Consider the following 19,343-nt stretch of genomic DNA (forward strand, 5'->3'; position numbering starts at 1 on the left):
GACTCTTAATGGGTCATTATTGCAGTGGACCTCATGGAGCGCTGCTAACAAGGCCAGCGGATGCACTACGGAACCTGCTCCAGTCTCCCGAGCGTGTACATTGGCTACATTCGGCAAAACTTTCGACACACCACGAACACACTGTGCTGAACAAACCGAGCAAATCTACTTGCTGCCCAACTTCACACTCCGACAACTTACGGCCTCACCGCCACCATGATCAATCTCCATATTGAGAGATCGAATCACCGAACGCCAAGAATACTGCAAGCAAATAGATGCACCGGTCGAGCCTTTATTATTACTCGATGTGATAGCACGTGCGATGCTCTTCAACGACAGGCAGCACCATTCCACGTTTCTGCACCTGCAGCTTCCGGGCGCCATCGGTATCCGGCTTCCTTATCGGCAGCATGGATCATGATGTATAACCCGTGGGGTAGCGGTTCATCTCCGCCCAACCCATGATCCTATACCAAATCTCACAATCCGCTGACAACACAGCATCTGGTCATAGATCTTCCAAGTAGACAGTCCGTCGCAAGCAGCTCTTCACCTGAGACACCTACCGCACGAGGAAAATCACAACTACGACAACCTACAGTAGTAGTAGCGCTGACAAAAGAATAGGTGAGCAAAAGATAGGCTACTCTTCGGAACGTTGCACCACGTGCGGAAGATCAAGAGTCGTTGACGCAAGAACTTCGTTGCACACGTCAATCGTGCCTAGCGTGACTAGTCTGACATGGCTTCAAGAACCGCTCACATGCCTTCCTTCCACGCTTGTCCCCAGCTTCACCATAAAAATGCCTGCATGCCAAGTCACTCTTGGTCACGCAAGATGACGCTGCAAAGGAAGACGTGCTGCATGTGCTATCGACGTGCACGCAGAGATCAACGATCGATTCATAGCGAGGTGCAGCAGCATAGAGTATCCGACCAGCCGAACAGGTTCCCATTCGCAATGTCTCACATCGAGTGGATGCATATATTCGCGAGGATAGGCGAATATGCATCTCCAGGCTTCAGGAGCGAGAGCATCATCTGCAACATCATCTACTTTCGCGACCACGTGGGGTGCTATCAATCTCGAAGCGACGACCGATCAAAAAGAGTCGATGTTCGCCCGACTCATCACTTCTCTCCTGCATGACGGCATTCAGCATCGAAGCCACTCTCTTATCATCAAACTGCAACGACTAGCAAAGAAAATTCTGATCACACATGCAACGACAAACCCACTGTCATCGATAGGGAAAGTGAGTGGAAAGAGAAGCAACAAGTTCGTGAAAATATCCTGTAATTCATGCCCTCGTGAACTAGTAAGTATACAGGCAAGCGCGCAAAAATCGAAGGACCGTCAAGGCCGTAATCGTCTGGCATTGAATTCCACACAAGCTGGGTTTTTCGTCGTCATGTCTTCAGAACCCGAAGACCAATTTCAAGCAAGACGAAACGCCTGTCCCATCCAGTTCCGTTCTCTCCAGAGTCCATCCGCCAACGCCATGCAAGTGCAAGTGCAAGTTCGCAAAAATTTTCCTTTTCAAACATCCTCCGGGTCTGTACGAGAGGAGCGTCAGTAAGTCTCACCGACACTGCCGTCATCCGTCCAACCAGCCTCGCTGCCTTCCCGCCCCTCTTCGACAATGGGCTGCTCTCGGATACGCTTGATGCCTCCGAGCTGACCAGAGGCCGTGCCGGGTCTCTTCACTGTCTGCCTTAATTGGGACTGCTGGTGCTTCATCTTCGCGTAGTACGCCTCCGTCGCATCTGCCTCTTCGTTGTCGGAGTTGCTGTCGTAAGTCTCCCAATTTTCGCTGCCGCTGACTTGGGACCCACTCATGACAGAAGAAGTGTTGCTTGTTTGGCGCGAGATCGGCGGAGCTACGGGATACTCCTGTCGGCTCATAGGTCGCGAGGCAGTTGAAGCAAATGAACCCACCGAGCGGCTGAGCATATGCCCGCGCGAGCCATGTGATGAAGACGAGTGCATGCTGGAGTAGTGGTTGTTCTCATACCGGCGGTCGTCATAAGGATCATCTGCCTCGATATGACGAAGCACACTTCCCGGTCGCTCGAGGTCAAGGCCATTCTCCTTATTGCTGCCCATTGGCGTAGGCGTTGGCGGTACGAACAAGTCCTTCATCTTTGGCGGTGGCACCCGAGGAGGCCCCATGTTGCCTCGTAATGTGCGGTTGAGCTCACTGTCCTGGCTCGATGCCATCTTGCCCCTCTCGCGGCGCTCCGGCGAGTTATTTCCATTGGGCAGAACGCCCATGGGCAATCGTGATCCCGATGCGCCTGGAATCTTGGAAGGGCTGCCTCGGATCGAGCCATGTGCTGATATTGATGCGCCCAGCATCGAAGCTCCTAGTGCTGAATGACCTGTTGTGGAGGCGGCCAGCGGGTTGCGGTTCGGGTGCGCTGTTGGTGTCTTGCTTCGAGTAGGGTTTCCTCCGCGCAAAGTTCCAGCGCTCTTGCTCTGTCCCAAGTTGGGCCTCGCATCGCGTCCAGCGCTCTTTGGCGGGTCTCTAGATCCAGACAGGGCATTCGGAGTCTTGCTGCGAGGTGGCGGAGCTCTAGACTGTACCGCATCAAGTTCATCCAAGTACCGCTGGCCATGTACGCAGAATGGACGGCCGTACTCCTCTTCCCAGTCTTCCAAAGTCTTTCGAAGGTCTGCTTCGACTTTGGGAAGCTCCTTGGTGATACGCTTGCGCTGCTTTTCTTCTCGTAACAGCTTGCCGGGATCGCGCTTCTCACCCTTGGCGCCCTTCGACATCAGCCTGGACGCATCCTGACTGCTCTTCTCCAAGTCCTCACGGTCCTGGATCAGGCTGCGATGCCTGTCCACTGCAGCTAGAATGGGTGCCCGCTGTTCTCTCAAAGCTTCCAGCCTAGCAATCTCCTGCTCGTGTGCTGACAAGAGAGCGTCGGAATACACGTCGGAGAAAGCAGGCGCAAAGTCCAACATCTCCTCCTCGGAAAAGTACAAACCGTCCCACAGAGCTTGAAGCTTGAACCTAGCATCCTCAACGAAGATGTGTAGGTTCTGTCGCTTGAGTTCGTTGAGTCTGGCCAGTTCATCCTCAAATTCATTGATCTGGCGAATGCCGACACCGCGGTTGCTCGCCAGGAACTGCTTGCGCTCGGCCTCATCCACACCGAGACGGTCCCACAAGCCTTCGACTGCAGCTCGCAGTTCCTTCAGCTTTCGTTCGCGTTGCTGCTTCTCGCTCATAAGTTTGTCGCGCTTGGCAGCAAGTCGCTGCAAGTCCTCCTTGTGAAGTCCCAATTGTTCCGGCGATTCTCGCGCAAACTGCACAATCTGGCTGTCGATTTGCGCTTGCGGAACGCCGAGCTCGGAATACAGATTGATGATGTCTTCGCCGTATTGCGCTACCGTGGCCACGCGCTTGTTGTACTCGTCGTAGACTCGGGTGAACTCGTGGTCCAGCTTCGTGACGTACGTCGGCGATAGGTCGAATGTAGGGGATATGTCGGCTTTCGGAGCTGTGGGAGGCAGCTTGATCTTTACGAAGGCGGGTTCGAGATGTGATGCGTATGACTCCAATGCCTCCACCAGCTTCTTGACTTGTTCGTAGCGCTCGCGGTGCAACTTGGCAATGGTATGATGTTTTTGCTTGAGCCGCTCAATGCAGCTCAGCAGTGGATATGTGATTTTCAGGCCATCTTTTTCCGCCTCGTAATCGTCCTTTGGTCTGGTGTCATCTAGCGACCGCTCCATCTGGCGGATGGTCTTGATAAGACGCTGTACCTCTTCGGTGAGGTCATGTTTCTCGTTCGCGACCAGGTTGAGTTGATTGTGGAGTGTTTCGGAGAGAGCGGAGAAGAGCTGGCAGCTGTTAGAACACTGCCGTGGGCATCAGTGCGCGGGGCCATACCTCTGATTCTCTCGAGTCGCGCTCATGGCTGGGGACGCCAATTTCGTCAAAGAAACCATGCAGGCGCTCGATGATGGTAGTGACCTGCTGTGACAAGTATGAAGTGTCCATGGCGGTGGGCAGGCTGGCAGGCCGTTGAGCGAAGCCTTATCGGCGCTGCATCAAGGAATGCAGTGAAAAGTGGAGGAATGTGCTGTCTGGGGTGGCCGTTGCAGGACCAGAGTGCGCGGCAGCTCGTCGGGAAACAGAAAAAGGTGTCGGCGGGCGAGTGGCAGAAGAGCACTAAGCAGGCAGTAGTGAGCGTGGTTGTGGTGGTGAGCAGACAACTGCGTGGCTGATGTTGGGTAGCTACAGCTGCGTGAGCCCATGGGCACTTGTCGCGCGGGCCTGGGGCAGCTGTAAATAGGCGTCTCCACGGGCAACCGCGCACAGACATCGGATCGCGCCTGCTGTGGCGTTTCGCTTCTGACTCGCGAATCTGCGCTGCCAGAACGACAGCATGACCCGCGCACGCGATCCGGTCATTCACCACCGCGATGCGATGACTGCCACCCGCGGCCGCTATGAGGCGAGCGTGTCCGCGCTGGCAGACGGCAGCGACTCTGCATCCTCACAGTATCTTTGCAGACATCGACGGACCCTGACATGACACCGTTGACCACGCCTGCGCCTGTGCCCGCTGCGGCGCAAGGTCCTGCAGCGGCCATGGCCACGCATGCAAGCTCTGCTATCGGCGCCTTCATAAACGTTGCGACCCGGAAACAACACACCGAACTCAACCGCTCACTGGTCCAACGCCTGCCACTCGCGCTTCCGCCGCATCAGACAAACCCACTTCTGTTCGCCAAGGGCATCGTGCCCTTCGCGAGCTTCTTCTTCCTCTTCGAGACAGAGTGGGATCTCCTTGTACGACAGCTGCAGCAACGCGCCTCCAAAGACGCGACCCTCGATCATGACCTGCACGTATGGCTCGCGAATCTTCGGCCGCGGGGGCTGGCCAGATCCAGTCGTTTCAACCAAGACCTGAAACACCTACGCGCCGTTGCTGGGCCAAACATCTACAGCACACCGGATCTGGATGAGGAGTGGACTGCTCAGATGCGTACGCGTATTCGTAGCAAGCCACACATCTTGATCGCCTTTGCATGGGTCTTTTATATGGCAACCTTTGCAGGCGGGCGATGGATACGCCAGCAACTAGCCACGAGTGGACGTGAATTCTGGCTGAAAGGATCAACGATCTGCCAAGTCGCAGATAGTGACAAACCTTCACTCGACGTGCCCGGCTTCTCCTTTCTCTCATTTAATGGTGATGAAGATGGCGAAGACATCAAGACCTTGTTCAAGGCAAGCCTTATCAGCGGGGAAATCCTCCTGACGGCAGACCAACAGCAAGACATTGTCGACACAGCACAGCAACTATTCGAACGATGCAATATTTTGGTCGGCCAACTTGATCAGATGGTGGCGCGGGAATGCATGCTGGGTTGGGTCGCGTCGATCATCTTCGTGCTGCTTGTCTTCATCGTGTTCCTGGCGTGGCGCACTTCATATTTCCCTCATCATTCCTAATGGGCCCAGCGGCATATTTGGATATCGACAGTAGCATCAAGGGCAAGCGGCGAGGGAGGCGTTTATTGGCTATAGAATAGAGCTTTGCTTTGCATAGCGAGCTTTGGATAGGATAGATGTGTTATGTACAGCGTGTAGGGTTTGGGTAGCATTTGCATCGACTACGGCCGAGCTCAGAGTGGTTGTTATTAGAGGCACGAAGTTGGACAGGCCAATAAGGCGAATGAAATGCAAGCGATACACGGATATTCAACGTGCCTCACTCACCACCAGAACGTAATGGAGCTGGAATCCGAGAGGAGAGTCCAGGCTGGTCACTCCTTTGCCGCTATGCTAGGAGAAATATGGAATTGGCACAAATTCGGAAACTCATCGATGTATTTCGGCCCGAAACCGACCCAGGCCAAACAGCACCATAATGGCTTGTCTAGCAGCACGGTCTCCGACGACATCGCACCAAGTAAACCGGATACGATGTAGTGCAGCGGGCGAAGCCGGATCCGCGTCCGCGATTGCGACACTGTACCAAGCAGGACTCAATCCTGTTTTCCCTTCTACCAACCTGTTCATCACATTTGCAAAAGACATCCCTCCTCGGACCTCGACACTAATTGACCGAACATGCCTACCGCACCCAAATGCATACTACTCCAAGAAACTCCACTCGAAATCCGACTCCGCATCTACGAATTCGTTCTGGCCCAAGATGAAGCAATCCAACTCACATACTCCGAAGCCTCGCGCAGACTCATTCGTACAAGACCTTTACCGCTTGGTCCTCTAACTTGTTTGAATTTACTTCTGGTCTGCAGACAAATTCGATTCGAAGCTGCTCAAGTCTTCACATCAATCAACAGGCTGAAGCTCAACGTTCCAGTTCTCGGACAGTACTTGAAACTTGTCCAAGGCCAAGGAGTCTGCGATGAGAGTTTGGTACCTGCGCTGGATGTCCTGACTACTTGGCTGCGGTGGTCTGCGGATAGGTCCACTCGGGTCGAAATTCAGCTTGGATGTTGGTTTACGTGGTGGGAGAGGTCGACTGCCGATGTTGTTGCGTCGGCGATGAAGAGGCTTCTGGATGCCGTCAAGCATGGAAATGCTAAAGTGACAGTGGCGATGTCCGTCAATTGGACTGCTACGCCTGGTGTCCATGGTGGGTTTGACGTCGAGCTTCCGCTTTGGGATCTGGCCGAGGGCCGTCGACGCATCGATGAGCGTATCGAACGGCAGAGAGAGCAGGTTCATAATCTTGTGCACCAGTTCTGTCTTTGGGAAAATGTCAGTACGTGCCAGAAGAAATTCGATCACCTGTTCCGGTGTCTCGATGAGCCTCCAACCCGAGAAGAATTGCTGGAGCAAATTTTTTGAAACAGATATCGAAAGCGACAGGCCTCGTCAATCATCAACGATCCCGATATATACAGCGCTTGCTTCTGAACAAATATGCGAGACCCACAGTACTACCATACGCTATCATGCAGGAAAGCTACCACTTTGTCCATACAAGGATACAAACCTCAATCATCGCCCACGGTCCTTGCCCCACCTCAGCGCACTTTGTCGTGGACGAGAATCAGCCTCAGATGATCGTGCGGCAGCTCTAGGCTCATCGGCAAAACGTATACCGCGAGGCTGAGGGGCCTCTCGGACTTCTTCCTCCTCACTGTCGCTCTCCTCGCGGCTGATACCTAGCGCACCTTCTCTGCGTCTCCGCTCGGCGGCAGTTTCGCCCGCATCGCTGACTTGTCTGTTGTGGGGCGAAGAAGAGCTCGCGGTGCCGCCAGGCCGCCTCGAAGGAGGGACTCGCTCGGTGCCGTCATCCTCAGAGTCGGAATCTGCACCAGTCTGCTGTTCGAGAGCTAGTCTGCGTCGACGTTCCGCAGCCGTCTCACCCTGATCCGTTTGCCGAGATCGGAGGTCCGTCGAAATGTCATGGAAAGGCACCGCTTGACCTCGCGAATCAACCAGTTGGATGTCGTGAGAATCTTGAGAACCAGACCGGGTGATTTCTGCAACAGCGGCAGCATCCTCGTTTTCAGGTTGCTCCTGCACGACTGGTATCGATTGACGGTGCTGTTGCGAAGCTGGAACTCCTTGCGGTGTTCTTGAGGCTTGGGCTTGCTCGCGTGCGTCTTTTCGAGCTTCACGCTTTACGGCTTCTGGAGCATTGCTGTCTTCAACAGCTTGGGCACGACTCTTCGGATCCATCTTTCGGATTTGATCAATGAATTCAGCCTTGCTCATTCGACGGCCTCCCTGCGTTATCGTGAACCGGACTCGATCATCGTCATCGTCATCGTTGCTGCGTGTCTTCTCGTTAGATCCTGTGGCTGTTTCGGTCCCAGACGAGGGACCAGCAGCACCGGCCTCGACCTTGCCGTCTTTGGTGCCTAGGCCCAGCATCTTGCTCATCTGCCCTATTCGATGTCGCGACTTGTCCGGATCCGCAGTCTCACTCCCCTTTCGATCAGGAGCTGGAATGTCATATTTCTTGATGACCTCGCCATCTTCGTCCTCAACGATGATCGTGTTGCCGTACTGATAAGCACGTGCCGGTCCACGCGCAGCTTTGCTCTGCTCAGGCTTGGGTGGCTTCTCTTCACGACGTCGCCGGATCGCATCCCCTGTCATCGAAGTCATCTTGTTGAGGCCACTGCGCCAGCCCTTTCCAGGTCTCTCGAGTTTCTGCTCCGCCGCTCCCACCCCTTTCACCGCCTCGTGTCCAGGATCTGTGGCAGGATCATCCTTTGTAGGAGCCACGCCATCATTGCCGTGTGCACCTTCTCGTCGCATGAGCCGCCGCCCTTCACGTTCTTCCTTCCTCTCACGTTCCGGCGAACCTTGGGCCTCTCCACTCTGTTCGACAGCAAGCACGTTACCCTCTTCATCTTCGAAGACGGTATTTTTGCCTTCTTCGTAGATCTCACCAGGGCTAATGTCGTCTCTTTCCGGAGAGGACTTTTCTTCTCCTGACGGTGGGTCGCTCTTCACAGCGAGCGTGTCCGAATCGCTCATTCTCCAATCGGACTGCTCTTGGGAGCGTTGCGTAGCAGGAGCGATTGCTGACTGACTGATAGGTCCCCCTGGGCCATGACCATTCTCCATATTTCTGCTTCGGCGTGATCGGCGGCGGGACGAAGCTCGGCTCTGCGCACGACTGGGGTTGTCTTCTTCCCGCTGTCGCCTCAAGAAGGTCCCTGGAGCTCCAATCGGTAGAACGCCACTCTTCTCGTCGAAAGAAGAAGCCGACATCTGACTCTTAGAGCGCGACTGAATTCGTGGAAGGCGATCCATCCATGACGGTCCCTGGTCGTTCGCTTGTGTGTAAGACATGGTCAGCGTGAGAGTGTTGATATGCTTGCCGAGCGTGAAAACAGCAATAGACGACCCGTGCACAACAATCGAGGTGACAACGAGGAACGTGGTGATCGGCCAAATGAGGTAGATGACGTTGTACTCTGGCGTACTTTCTGGAGGCAAGGCAGCAAGAGGCGTCGTGGAATCAGTCTCGAGCTCTGCACGTGCCAGGATGGCGACGAAGATAGCACCGACACCAATTGGCCCAAAATGCCCAGCGAAAAGAGCTTCGCGCCATGTTTTGATATCTGGAATGACAGGTTTTAATGCCAGCATGATCGGGATGCGACGGAAGAGCAGAACCAGTAGAGCGATGACAACCAGTTTCCAGACATCGAGTCCCAGATTGCCCGAATTGAACTGCTCCCATGGAATGATTGTGCCAAAATATACGAAGAATGCCAAGTTGATGAGTAGATCGATTACGTTCGAAACGTGAGACTCCTCGGTCTTCTCGGTGAACCACCCGTCGTTGCTGAAACCGACGCCACACGCGAAGCCGACAAGTAAATCATCCAGTCCGAGAAGGGCGCCGGAGCCAGCACAGAAGAGTGCCAGCACAAAGTAGAATACGAGGAAAGACTCTCGGTCGATCAAATCTCTCTCGTGCGCGTAGCGGATTGCGCGACGTGCCAGATAGCCAACGACCACACCGTAGAATGCGCCAAAAATGCATTCGTAAAGCACGGTGTAACAAAACCAGTGATAGAATACCTCGCCCGCGTGAGGTCGGTAGTTGATGATGTATAGTGCCAGGTAAACGAATGGAAACGCCATACCGTCGTTGCATCCTGACTCTGCAGACAGCAGGTCTCGCAAATGCTTGGGTACACGTTTTGCAAACTTGCCCTTTCCCACAACGGAGGAGGCCAGCACAGGATCGGTGGCAGTGACGCATGCCGCGACAGCTAGACTCTCCAGCCAGGTCAGATGCTGGTGCATCAGGCCCCAGATGAACAAGCTGGTGATGAGCCACCCGAATGTCATGACTGGAATGAGCAAGAACACAACTGATCGCCAATGCCTTTCCATGTACGCTTTTGGCAATTCTACGCCCACGGCGAAACATTGTACCACCAGCACAATGCGGGAAAATTCCAAGGTGATCTGGTCCGTGTTGCCCCAAGTGAAAGGATTGATCAGGTTCGCAGCATGGGGCCCAAATATGATGCCACATATTGTCGCAACGGTGGCCTCACCAATGTACAAGCGCTCCTTGATGACAGACGAGCACAGCATGAACAAGCTCGTGAAGCCGCCCAGGATGAGGTACGCCAGATGCGGCTTGTTGATCGATAACTGGTCCCACGCCATCTTGAGATCTGCTGTTGACCGACCTCTTCTTGGCCAGGATCCACCTCCAAGTCTTCTTTTCCAAATGCCCAGGCTTGATCACGTCGGCCAAAAGAGCAGTCGAGCGTCGTAGGATTCGGCGGCGGCGCGTCGATCGAGGGAATTGGTGCTGCTCCGCGGAGGCATACGTACAGAGCGTCGCGGGGCGCGAAGGACGCAGCAGGAAGCTCGTGGTATGATCTGGGGAGCGAGAGGTGGTGGAGAAGGTAGATCTATGTAGGCCGATAAGAATTCGAGCGAAGGTTCGTCTTAGCCTGTCTTGTGACGCTTCTACGGCAATGCCAAGTGCGGTTGTGTTGGATGCGAGTGGGTATCTCGCGCTGGGCATGCGTCAAGCTGAGCAAGGGAGAGGAGACGCAATGCGCATGGGTGTAGAGCAGTTTCGCCGTCGTTTGCCCGAGGCAGCGCTGTGCTTGCTTGCACTGCTGAACGACCCAGAAGCAGGCCACTGTGCGGTGTTATCGGCAGCCCAACACAAAGCCTGCGGTGGCGTGCACGGTCGCCTGTTATTTTTCTCGCTCGACGATCCAGCGGCATTTCTCGCCGACAGCTCTGCGCCACGCCGTTGAGGAGCACGGCTTGGCGTGCAATCGATTGTACGGCTCGGACTCGGAAACGTGGTCCAGATCAACCAGCGTGCAGCTGTCACACCCACCCTGCCCCGAGTGCGCCTCGCAATTGCACCCTCGTCGTGGTCGTCGTTTCCACGCGCAAGTGAAGTGGATGCCCGGCTCGCTTGCCAAGGAGCTAGCATAGAGCCTCAGTGAGCAGTTCAGGCACAAGCCAACATCTGGACGAACCACCAACATCCACCATGCCGGGAAGACAGACGCAGCAACCCGTGGACGAGGCGCTCTGCCGGAGATGCCAGACCCTCGAGCCAGCCATCGTGGTCCGCAACGAACCCCTCTGCAGATCTTGTTTCGGCAGGTATGTGCAGACCAAGGTAGTCAAGCGCATGGAGAGCTTTCGCGTGCGCAATTCCGAGCCTGGTAACGAGCAGAAATTGCTGCTACCACTGTCCTTCGACGCTGGCTCGCTCGCACTGCTCCACATCTTGAGCCAACACCTCCAGACGCAAATTGTAAAGACCGGCCGTCCTGGCTACAGACTCTGCGTCTTGCAAATTGATGATGGGCCAGGTTCGGCCACTACCGACTCGTCACTCGCTGCGGTGAAGGCTAGGTATCCAGAGCACGAGTATCACGCAATCCCGAGGACGAAAATTGTCGAGCTTGACCACATCTCAGCACTGCTGCCACAATCACACCAGGTTCAGTCACAGGTTGGAGATCAAGAGAATTTGGCACAACTCTTCGCGTCAGCCAAGTCTGCAAGCTCGCAACAGGATCTGAAGCAAATCCTCGATCGCAGACTGATCGTCCACGAAGCGAAAGAACATAGGTGTCAAGCTGTGCTCTGGAGCTACAGCACTACCAAGCTAGCGGAGCAGATCCTCGCGGAGACAGCCAAAGCTCGAGGCTTTGCGCTCCCTTGGGTCATCAACGACGGCGAATCGCCTCATGGTGTTGCCTTCTACTTTCCGCTGCGCGAAGTTCTGAACAAGGAGATTGACGCGTATTTGACCTACTTAGACCCCCCGCTGGACGGGCTGGTCGCTAAATCTCCCAGACCGGCAGTCAGCACGAAGAACACCACTATTGATGATCTCATGGCGCAGTATTTCGAGAATGTGGAGCAGGAATATCCTTCCATTGTCGCCAATGTCGTGCGCACGACAGGGAAATTACAGCCGACCACACTCGCGCAGGTCGAACAGCAGTGCGAGCTCTGCAACATGCCGCTAGAGGGTCAGGCTCCCGCACGAAGCAGACTCTGCTACGGATGTATTAGGACTCTGCCGCAGGCTAGTGAGTAGAACTTGCTAAAGCCAGCTGATCATAGATCAACCCTCCGATCCTATGCCAAATTCACGTGTCCATTGCGGACTTGCATAACCGGCGAGGACATGCAATCGATCACTGCCACAGCTTGGTACCTCAGCTATGATGGGTACACTTTCAATCCTCCTCTTTCAGCCGACTTCCTTTCACAGTTGCCCTCTCATCGCCGGTAGCTCCACTGCCCACGGTCCCCTCGAAACCACCATCCTGAACAAAGAAGTCTGCTTCGTCGATGATATCCCATAGGATGTCCTCGGCAACTTGCTCTTTGTATCTTTCACCAATCCCTCTCAGCTGCCTGCCAGGATTCCAGCCATTCTTGTGTCCACTGGCGTCCGCGCCCGCGTCTGGCATGGCATGATCGGGCCCCTGTGCCGGTCCCTGCCCCACGTCCTTCGTGTTTCGAAGATGCGCAGGCGGTGCCCAGAACCCATTAGGTGCGTCGCCAAAGTTCACTTCTACAATACCGCCAAAGAAGCAGGAAACGGCTGGGAAGTATCCTACCAGCCCGTCGTCGAATCCTTCTCGCGCGCCCATCGTCTTACTAGGCGCACTAGCTGGCGGGAGGAACGCAAGGAGATTTTCGAATGCAGTGCCAATTAGCTTGCCGTTCTTGTACACTCTCATGGCACTGTGCGGTAATGTTCGTAGCGCAGGATATTCGTTGTGCGGGTTTGGCGCTGTTTTGATGCTCTCCTTATTCGAGCTCGGTCCTGTGGTGGGCAGATGGTTCAAATTCGTCGTTCTATCGGCGTAGATCTCCATCGGCTTTGAGGTGACGTGGTCGAGCACTTCGAAATAGCTGTTGCCTTTGTATGCAACGGGTATCCGATCTCGAATGATGTCCATTGGCTGCGTATCTGCGTCCTGATGCGAGCCCTGGTCAAACCCGTCTCCCGAGTCTACGGCATGATTGTAGATACCGTCCACCACCTTGCGATGCAGCGAAAGAGAAGGAAGCTGGATCTCAACGCCGATCACGTCTCCCTCCTTGACGTGCTGATCTTCGGGTGCAAGTACAACAGGTGTCGGGGCATTCTTCGCTGTCTTTGACTTGATCTTCTTAGCATTGTAGAACTTTCCTGGTCGGCTGCGATGCATGGTCTCGAATCTTATGTCTGTGATGCCGTAGCTGTAGCCGTCAAAGCCCACTGGGGCATCCAACGGAGCTTCTCGTCTTGCCCATCCAAAGCGTACGTGTGGCTCCGGCCCATTTGCATCTGGATCTGGTCCTTCTTTGGGCACACCTCGGTGGACCTTGATCTCATAGTACAGCGTGCCTTCCCTCGCACATACATTGGACCTCACCATGCGCCAGCCCTTCTCATTGGTTGTGATCAATGCATTCGTCGTGAAATGCATCCACTTGTCAGCATCTTCGAAGCTCAGTCGTGCGTAGTGTGGTGGAGGAGAAGTCGAGCGATAGTATTGTTTGTGTGGAAACTGTGGGTCTGCAATGGCTCGCGAGTATCGATACCCTCTCTTGTTTTCCGCCAAATCGATCGGCTTGTACAGCTGACGCTCACTTCCCGGCATGGTCAGAGGGAATGGCTCATGTGAGATCATCGAATCCTCCTTAGGCTCCTCGAATGCCTCTGCTTTGGGCGGAGGTACGCTGAAGCGCATTGGTGAGGGATACGTGTGTTGCGCGCTGGCTTTCCGTTTCCCTAACGAGCTCGATGTCGGTTTCTTGTCGTCGAATGTGCCCATACTTTCGCGTTTCTTCAGCGACTCCTTCTTTTCTCGTTGCTCTCGCTGAATCGGTGGTGCGGGCGTTCGCGATGCCTGGCGGGAAAGCGTAGCGGGATTCAGAGGCGACGGAGCGCTGGGCGCATTTTGATCGATGACCGCCTGAAGCGGCGTACTTCCGTTCATCTCGGCCATGTTGTGGTTTGCTGCAGATGAGGTGAAGTGTTTCCTGCAGACAATTGCTGCGAGCTTGACGCGCTTGCACTTTCGCGTGCGAGCGTCCCTGCCGCGACGGGTCCACGTCGGGCCGACCCCACGTGTCGATCCTGGTCAGTCGGCCAAGATTTCGAAGGGTCGTGTCGGTGGTAGAACTTTTTCGAGACCCGACGTCGAGCATCGCGTAATTGAACACACCTACACACAATGCCGAAAGCTGCACGCCCTACGTCGTCTTCTCGACAGGAGAGACGACATAACCCATTAAGTGAAGAGTATTCACCAACAGCTCCCCTTAAACAAAAGACCAGCAAGAAGCGGAAGAGTACACATGAGGGAAACAGCCAGGAGGGATATGTGGATAGCAAGTCTTCGCGGCGAATCCTCGACCTCGGTCAAGATCTCGCAGATGAGGATGAAGCAGAGCGACAAGCACAACGGCATCCGGTAGCAAATCCGGCATTCACATTCCGAGACGAAGAGGGCGAAGACGAGGAAGGCGGGGCAGAGATTGGGGACTATGACCAGGAAGAGGCATGGGCGTCGGAGGATGAGGAGGTCGAGGAAGTAGAGATTGATCCTGAAGATAACGAAACTTGGAACAGACTCATGGGTGGTGGTGTGGATCCATCTAAGTTGTTCGATGGCCCAGGCGATGGAGAGGACGACGATGAGGATGGAGAGCCCAAAGGACCCGACTATCTCTCCAATCTCATCCTGGAAAAGATTGCAGCGCATGAAGCGGCTCAGCAAGGAGGCCACGGCCAAGGACAAGAACCACAGCGAATACAAGGCGGCGGCGCACCAGAAGATGCAGTTGAGCTGGATGCGAAAGTGGTCGAGGTGTACACACAAGTCGGCCTTCTGCTGTCAAGATACAAAAGTGGCAAGCTGCCCAAACCATTTAAAGTTCTTCCTACACTACCACAGTGGGACATCCTTCTGGACATCACACGGCCCGACAGCTGGACACCGAACGCTGTATACGAAGCAACGAGGATATTCACATCCTCCAGGCCAGCAGTTGCTCAGGCATTCTGCCAGGATATCCTATTACCAAGAGTACGAGAAGATATTCGCGAGACAAGGGAACTGAATGTACACCTGCACAAAGCCATGAAAAAGGCACTGTACAAGCCCGCGGCCTTCTTCCGAGGACTGCTGTTTCCTCTCGTCGGTTCCGGGACATGCACATTACGGGAAGCTCGCATTATCGCATCAGTCCTTTCGCGTGTTTCGATACCAGTGCTACATTCTGCGACAGCTCTTTATCGACTATGCGAAATTGCTGCAGATCAGATGATGCACGATGTCGAATCAGCCGGAGCATGCAACATCTTCATTCGCACACTCTTGGAGAAGAAGTACGCACTGCCGTACCGCGTGGTCGACGCACTTGTCTTTCACTTCCTGCGTTTCCGACAAATGCAAGATCAAGGAGGAGATGATGTGAGCATGGAAGGAACGATGCAAGGCTTCCTTGGGAAGAAAGGCGCAGGAGATCCCAAGCTCCCCGTATTGTGGCATCAGTCTTTACTTGCTTTCGCACAACGCTACAAGAACGAGATCACAGAAGATCAGCGAGAAGCTCTGCTCGATTTGCTGTTGGTGAGAGGCCACAAGCAGATAGGTCCTGAAGTTAGGAGGGAGCTGCTTGAGGGCAGAGGGCGAGGTGTGGTGGCTGACGAGACAATGGCTGACGGAGGCGACGACACCATGATGGATGCTTAACAATGTCTAGATCTTGAAGAGGAAGGGTAGACATATTAACTTCAATCGGCAAACTGCCAATGGGACGCTCGAAAGAGCATATTGTCTACTCAATACAGTGCCTTCCCTCTTCAGAGTGAACTGCAGAATGCCTTACTTCTTGCGCAAACTCTTTGATACATCCATGGAGTATCTCACACAAATTGCATTCACTGCTCTATTGCGACCAGGCCAGCTTTCCTGACTTCTCGTCGACACTCGTTTTGCGATCCAGGATTTCACTGACCTTCTCCCTCACGCCCTGCTTTCCGTTAAACCTCCTCAGACACTCCTCAATAATTTGCTCGCGCGTATACCCTCGCACCATAGCTTGGACCTCGTATTCCGTCGGCAAGCCAATCCAGGCATGCGGATACTCTTTGTAGTCCTCGCCCGTGCTACCAGCTTCTGTGCCCAAGAGGTCGAAATTCGACTGGTGGTTGAAGAAGCCTTCCACATCAGCATCGGAGACCTTTTCGAGAGATTCAGGAGACCAATTTGGTGTTCTCTTGGGCTTGTCAACCAGCAAAGCTGTCACGCCCTCTACAAAATCGGGGTGCTCCATGAAGCGAGATGCGATGGCATGTTCGCGCCGGAAGGTTTCCCCAATGGACCACTGGCTACCTCGCTCAAGTTGTTGAAGCGAGACTTTGACTGACGTGGGTGAGCGCTGCAGGATGGTCTTGCGCGTCTTCTCCGCCCATTCGTTTACTTCGGGGTATCCGCGGCTGCCGGGTGCCATCTCAGCAAGACCTGTGAGAGCGTCAAGGATCCCTTGGATGTTATGCGCAGGCTGGAAGACATAGTCGATTGCAGCTCGAATGTTGCCACCAATGGGTGCCGAAATTGGCTGATCGTGCGGCAGACCGGTAGCGAACTCTTCTATTGTTGAGTTGACGGCTCGGTATCTGCGTTTGAGGTCGTCGTAGTCCTTAAATTGCAACTCGGCCAGGCGTGCCTCAAGGTCAGGTATGGAAGAGGAGTGTAGGTAATGTGTCGCAATACCGGCGTAGAAAACGCTGGGCCCCTTGATTTGCTCGGAGGTTAAAGCGAAGTATTTTCCAAGCTCACCATCCATTCGTGGCAGGAAGAAGGATGCTCCGACATCTGGGAAAAACCCAATATTGGTCTCTGGCATGGCAAAGACGGTATTCTCTGTTGCTATCCGGAACGGAGCGTGCAAGGAAAGACCAACGCCTCCTCCCATGGTGATTCCGTCAATGAGGGCGACATATGGTTTTGTGTAGGTTGAGATCAGGTGGTCCAGCTTGTATTCCAAGGCGAAGTAGTCCTTGCTCTCTTGTTGTCCTTCAGTTCCCTGCTTATTCCTCTGTGCCAGCCAAGCAACGTCACCTCCAGCACAGAAAGCGCGCCCTTCGCCTTTGATGGTAATAACATTTGCCAATTCGCTCTTGCTCCACTCCTGCAACCGGGGTATGATCTTGCGAGCCATGCTGCCGTTGAGCGAGTTCAGCTTCTTGGGCCGGTTGAGCGTGATGCTCCGTACACCACCCTGACTGCTGAAGAGGACATCGTTGGGTTCATCGCCGGGCTGCTCTTTGATTCCGGAAACAGTCGTGAACTATGGTCGCTAGGGTCAGTCAGTCGCCAATGTCGAACTGCCGCCATGAAATGACGTACTGATCGCGCAGCACTCTGCTGCATGGCCGGGCTCAGGATCTTCGCGCGGAGAGGCATGATTGCAGGACGTGCGGTTGCCAGCCTCGTGCACGATTTGTGGAACAGCATTGGGATGGCTGTGGTGTAGGCGGTCCGAGTAAGATAAGGTCTTCGTCAAGCTACTCTAGCTTCATCTGTGTGAATGCAGAGACCTCGGCTGAGGAGTCCGAAAAACACCGCTGCTGGAACAATTGGGAATGTTGTGCCAGTGAGTCCGCCGTGCCAATGTGTATGTTGGGAGTCTTCTGTTCCTCGAAATTTCGATTGGTACCCGAGGCTCAATGGCGAAGCAAAGGCGAGTAGGTTCTGGTGCTCCGCAGGGCCGCCAGCGGCGAAGACGGGGGAGAGACAGCTTCGTGGGGACGAGTAGCGTGTGTGCCTGAGGCTTCAACGAAAGATTTCGTCTGGCGCATCGACCATCCATTACACCTCGTCTTCCATCTCGCCGCTTCAGCGCTTGTCTTGTATTCCCTTTCTCGGTGCGTCGGGTCCGCGTCTCATCATGTCTTCTTTTGCTACCAAGTTCCTGCGCACGTCGCGCGCACTGCGAGTCAATGCCAACCCCATCCAGAGCGCTCTCAACACCAGGGGCCAGCAGCAGTTCGTGCGAGGATATGCCACCGTCTTTGAGCGCAGCAAGCCGCACGTCAACATCGGCACCATCGGTCACGTCGATCACGGAAAGGTACGCCATGCACGAGGAGACGGGAGCGGGAGCTGCGATGGATTATGAAGCCAGCCGGTCCAATTGATCGATATACTGATCACGATATACAGACCACTCTCACAGCAGCCATTACGAAGCGACAAGCAGAAAAGGGCTACGCCAAGTTCCTCGAGTATGGCGCTATCGACAAGGCGCCGGAAGAGCGAAAGCGTGGTATCACCATTTCGACCGCCCACATCGAGTACCAAACCGACAATCGCCACTACGCTCACGTCGATTGTCCTGGTCACGCCGATTACATCAAGAACATGATCACTGGTGCTGCGTCCATGGATGGCGCCATCATTGTTGTTGCTGCTTCAGATGGACAAATGCCACAGACGAGAGAGCACTTGCTCCTTGCGCGCCAGGTCGGTGTGCAAAGAATCGTTGTGTTCGTGAACAAGGTCGATGCGGTTGAGGACAAGGAAATGTTGGAGCTCGTCGAGATGGAGATGCGTGAGCTTCTGTCCTCGTATGGCTTCGAGGGTGATGAGACACCGATCGTCATGGGTTCTGCCCTCTGCTCGTTGGAGGGTCGTCAAAAGGACATTGGAGAGGAGAAGATCGATGAGCTCCTCGAGCACGTCGACAGCTGGATCCCAACTCCAGAGCGTGACCTGGACAAGCCTTTCCTGATGTCCGTCGAGGATGTCTTCTCTATCCCAGGACGTGGTACCGTTGCATCGGGCCGTGTAGAGCGTGGTGTGCTCAAGAGAGATTCCGAGGTGGAGCTTGTCGGAAAGAACGCTGTTCCAATCAAGACCAAGGTCACCGATATTGAGACCTTCAAGAAGTCGTGCGAGCAGTCACAGGCCGGTGACAACTCTGGTCTGCTTCTGCGTGGTATCAAGCGCGAGGATGTCCAGCGTGGTATGGTCATTGCGGTCCCAGGCTCGCAGAAGGCACACAAGAAGTTCTTGACATCGTTATACGTTCTGACCAAGGAGGAGGGTGGTCGTCACACCGGTTTCCAAAACAACTACAAGCCTCAGCTCTTCCTCCGAACAGCTGACGAGGCTGCCACACTTACTTGGCCAGAGGGCTCCGAGCAACTTGCTGAGAACAAGATGGTCATGCCAGGTGACAACGTCGAGATGGTGTGCGAAATCAACAAGCCTCTGGCTCTCGAACAAGGACAGCGCTTCAACGTACGTGAGGGTGGCCGCACCGTCGCCACCGGCCTGATCACTCGTGTCTTGTAAACAGTGG

The 19,343-nt window shown here is 54.6% G+C and overlaps 9 protein-coding genes across 9 annotated transcripts; 5 read left to right on the forward strand and 4 right to left on the reverse strand.

The window, feature by feature from the left end:
* Positions 1-1,576: 1,576 nt before the first annotated feature.
* On the reverse strand, positions 1,577-4,016 carry CKM354_000956000 (uncharacterized protein; the record flags this gene model as incomplete). Its single annotated transcript, XM_044804986.1, has 2 exons — positions 1,577-3,856; positions 3,906-4,016. The coding sequence occupies 2 exons, from the start codon at positions 4,014-4,016 to the stop codon at positions 1,577-1,579; spliced, it is 2,391 nt and encodes a 796-aa protein (XP_044660921.1).
* A 534-nt stretch (positions 4,017-4,550) lies between these two features.
* On the forward strand, positions 4,551-5,477 carry CKM354_000956100 (uncharacterized protein; the record flags this gene model as incomplete). Its single annotated transcript, XM_044804987.1, has 1 exon — positions 4,551-5,477. One exon carries the CDS (start codon positions 4,551-4,553, stop codon positions 5,475-5,477), a length of 927 nt encoding a protein of 308 aa, XP_044660922.1.
* Positions 5,478-6,098: 621 nt separating this feature from the next.
* Positions 6,099-6,845, forward strand: CKM354_000956200 (uncharacterized protein; the record flags this gene model as incomplete). Its single annotated transcript, XM_044804988.1, has 1 exon — positions 6,099-6,845. The coding sequence occupies one exon, from the start codon at positions 6,099-6,101 to the stop codon at positions 6,843-6,845; it is 747 nt and encodes a 248-aa protein (XP_044660923.1).
* Positions 6,846-6,998: 153 nt separating this feature from the next.
* Positions 6,999-10,148, reverse strand: CKM354_000956300 (uncharacterized protein; the record flags this gene model as incomplete). Its single annotated transcript, XM_044804989.1, has 1 exon — positions 6,999-10,148. One exon carries the CDS (start codon positions 10,146-10,148, stop codon positions 6,999-7,001), a length of 3,150 nt encoding a protein of 1,049 aa, XP_044660924.1.
* Positions 10,149-11,001: 853 nt separating this feature from the next.
* Positions 11,002-12,066, forward strand: CKM354_000956400 (uncharacterized protein; the record flags this gene model as incomplete). Its single annotated transcript, XM_044804990.1, has 1 exon — positions 11,002-12,066. The coding sequence occupies one exon, from the start codon at positions 11,002-11,004 to the stop codon at positions 12,064-12,066; it is 1,065 nt and encodes a 354-aa protein (XP_044660925.1).
* A 142-nt stretch (positions 12,067-12,208) lies between these two features.
* CKM354_000956500 (uncharacterized protein) lies at positions 12,209-13,975 on the reverse strand (the record flags this gene model as incomplete). Its single annotated transcript, XM_044804991.1, has 1 exon — positions 12,209-13,975. The coding sequence occupies one exon, from the start codon at positions 13,973-13,975 to the stop codon at positions 12,209-12,211; it is 1,767 nt and encodes a 588-aa protein (XP_044660926.1).
* Positions 13,976-14,203: 228 nt separating this feature from the next.
* Positions 14,204-15,727, forward strand: CKM354_000956600 (snoRNA-binding rRNA-processing protein ENP1; the record flags this gene model as incomplete). Its single annotated transcript, XM_044804992.1, has 1 exon — positions 14,204-15,727. One exon carries the CDS (start codon positions 14,204-14,206, stop codon positions 15,725-15,727), a length of 1,524 nt encoding a protein of 507 aa, XP_044660927.1.
* Positions 15,728-15,923: 196 nt separating this feature from the next.
* CKM354_000956700 (uncharacterized protein) lies at positions 15,924-17,494 on the reverse strand (the record flags this gene model as incomplete). Its single annotated transcript, XM_044804993.1, has 2 exons — positions 15,924-17,327; positions 17,387-17,494. The coding sequence occupies 2 exons, from the start codon at positions 17,492-17,494 to the stop codon at positions 15,924-15,926; spliced, it is 1,512 nt and encodes a 503-aa protein (XP_044660928.1).
* A 433-nt stretch (positions 17,495-17,927) lies between these two features.
* CKM354_000956800 (translation elongation factor Tu) lies at positions 17,928-19,336 on the forward strand (the record flags this gene model as incomplete). The annotated part of the gene is made up of 2 exons (XM_044804994.1): positions 17,928-18,110; positions 18,203-19,336. 2 exons carry the CDS (start codon positions 17,928-17,930, stop codon positions 19,334-19,336), a joined length of 1,317 nt encoding a protein of 438 aa, XP_044660929.1.
* Positions 19,337-19,343: the final 7 nt, after the last annotated feature.

The sequence above is a fragment of the Cercospora kikuchii genome, assembly GCF_019650295.1.
Source record: "Cercospora kikuchii DNA, contig_00006, whole genome shotgun sequence".
Lineage (NCBI taxonomy): Eukaryota > Fungi > Ascomycota > Dothideomycetes > Mycosphaerellales > Mycosphaerellaceae > Cercospora > Cercospora kikuchii.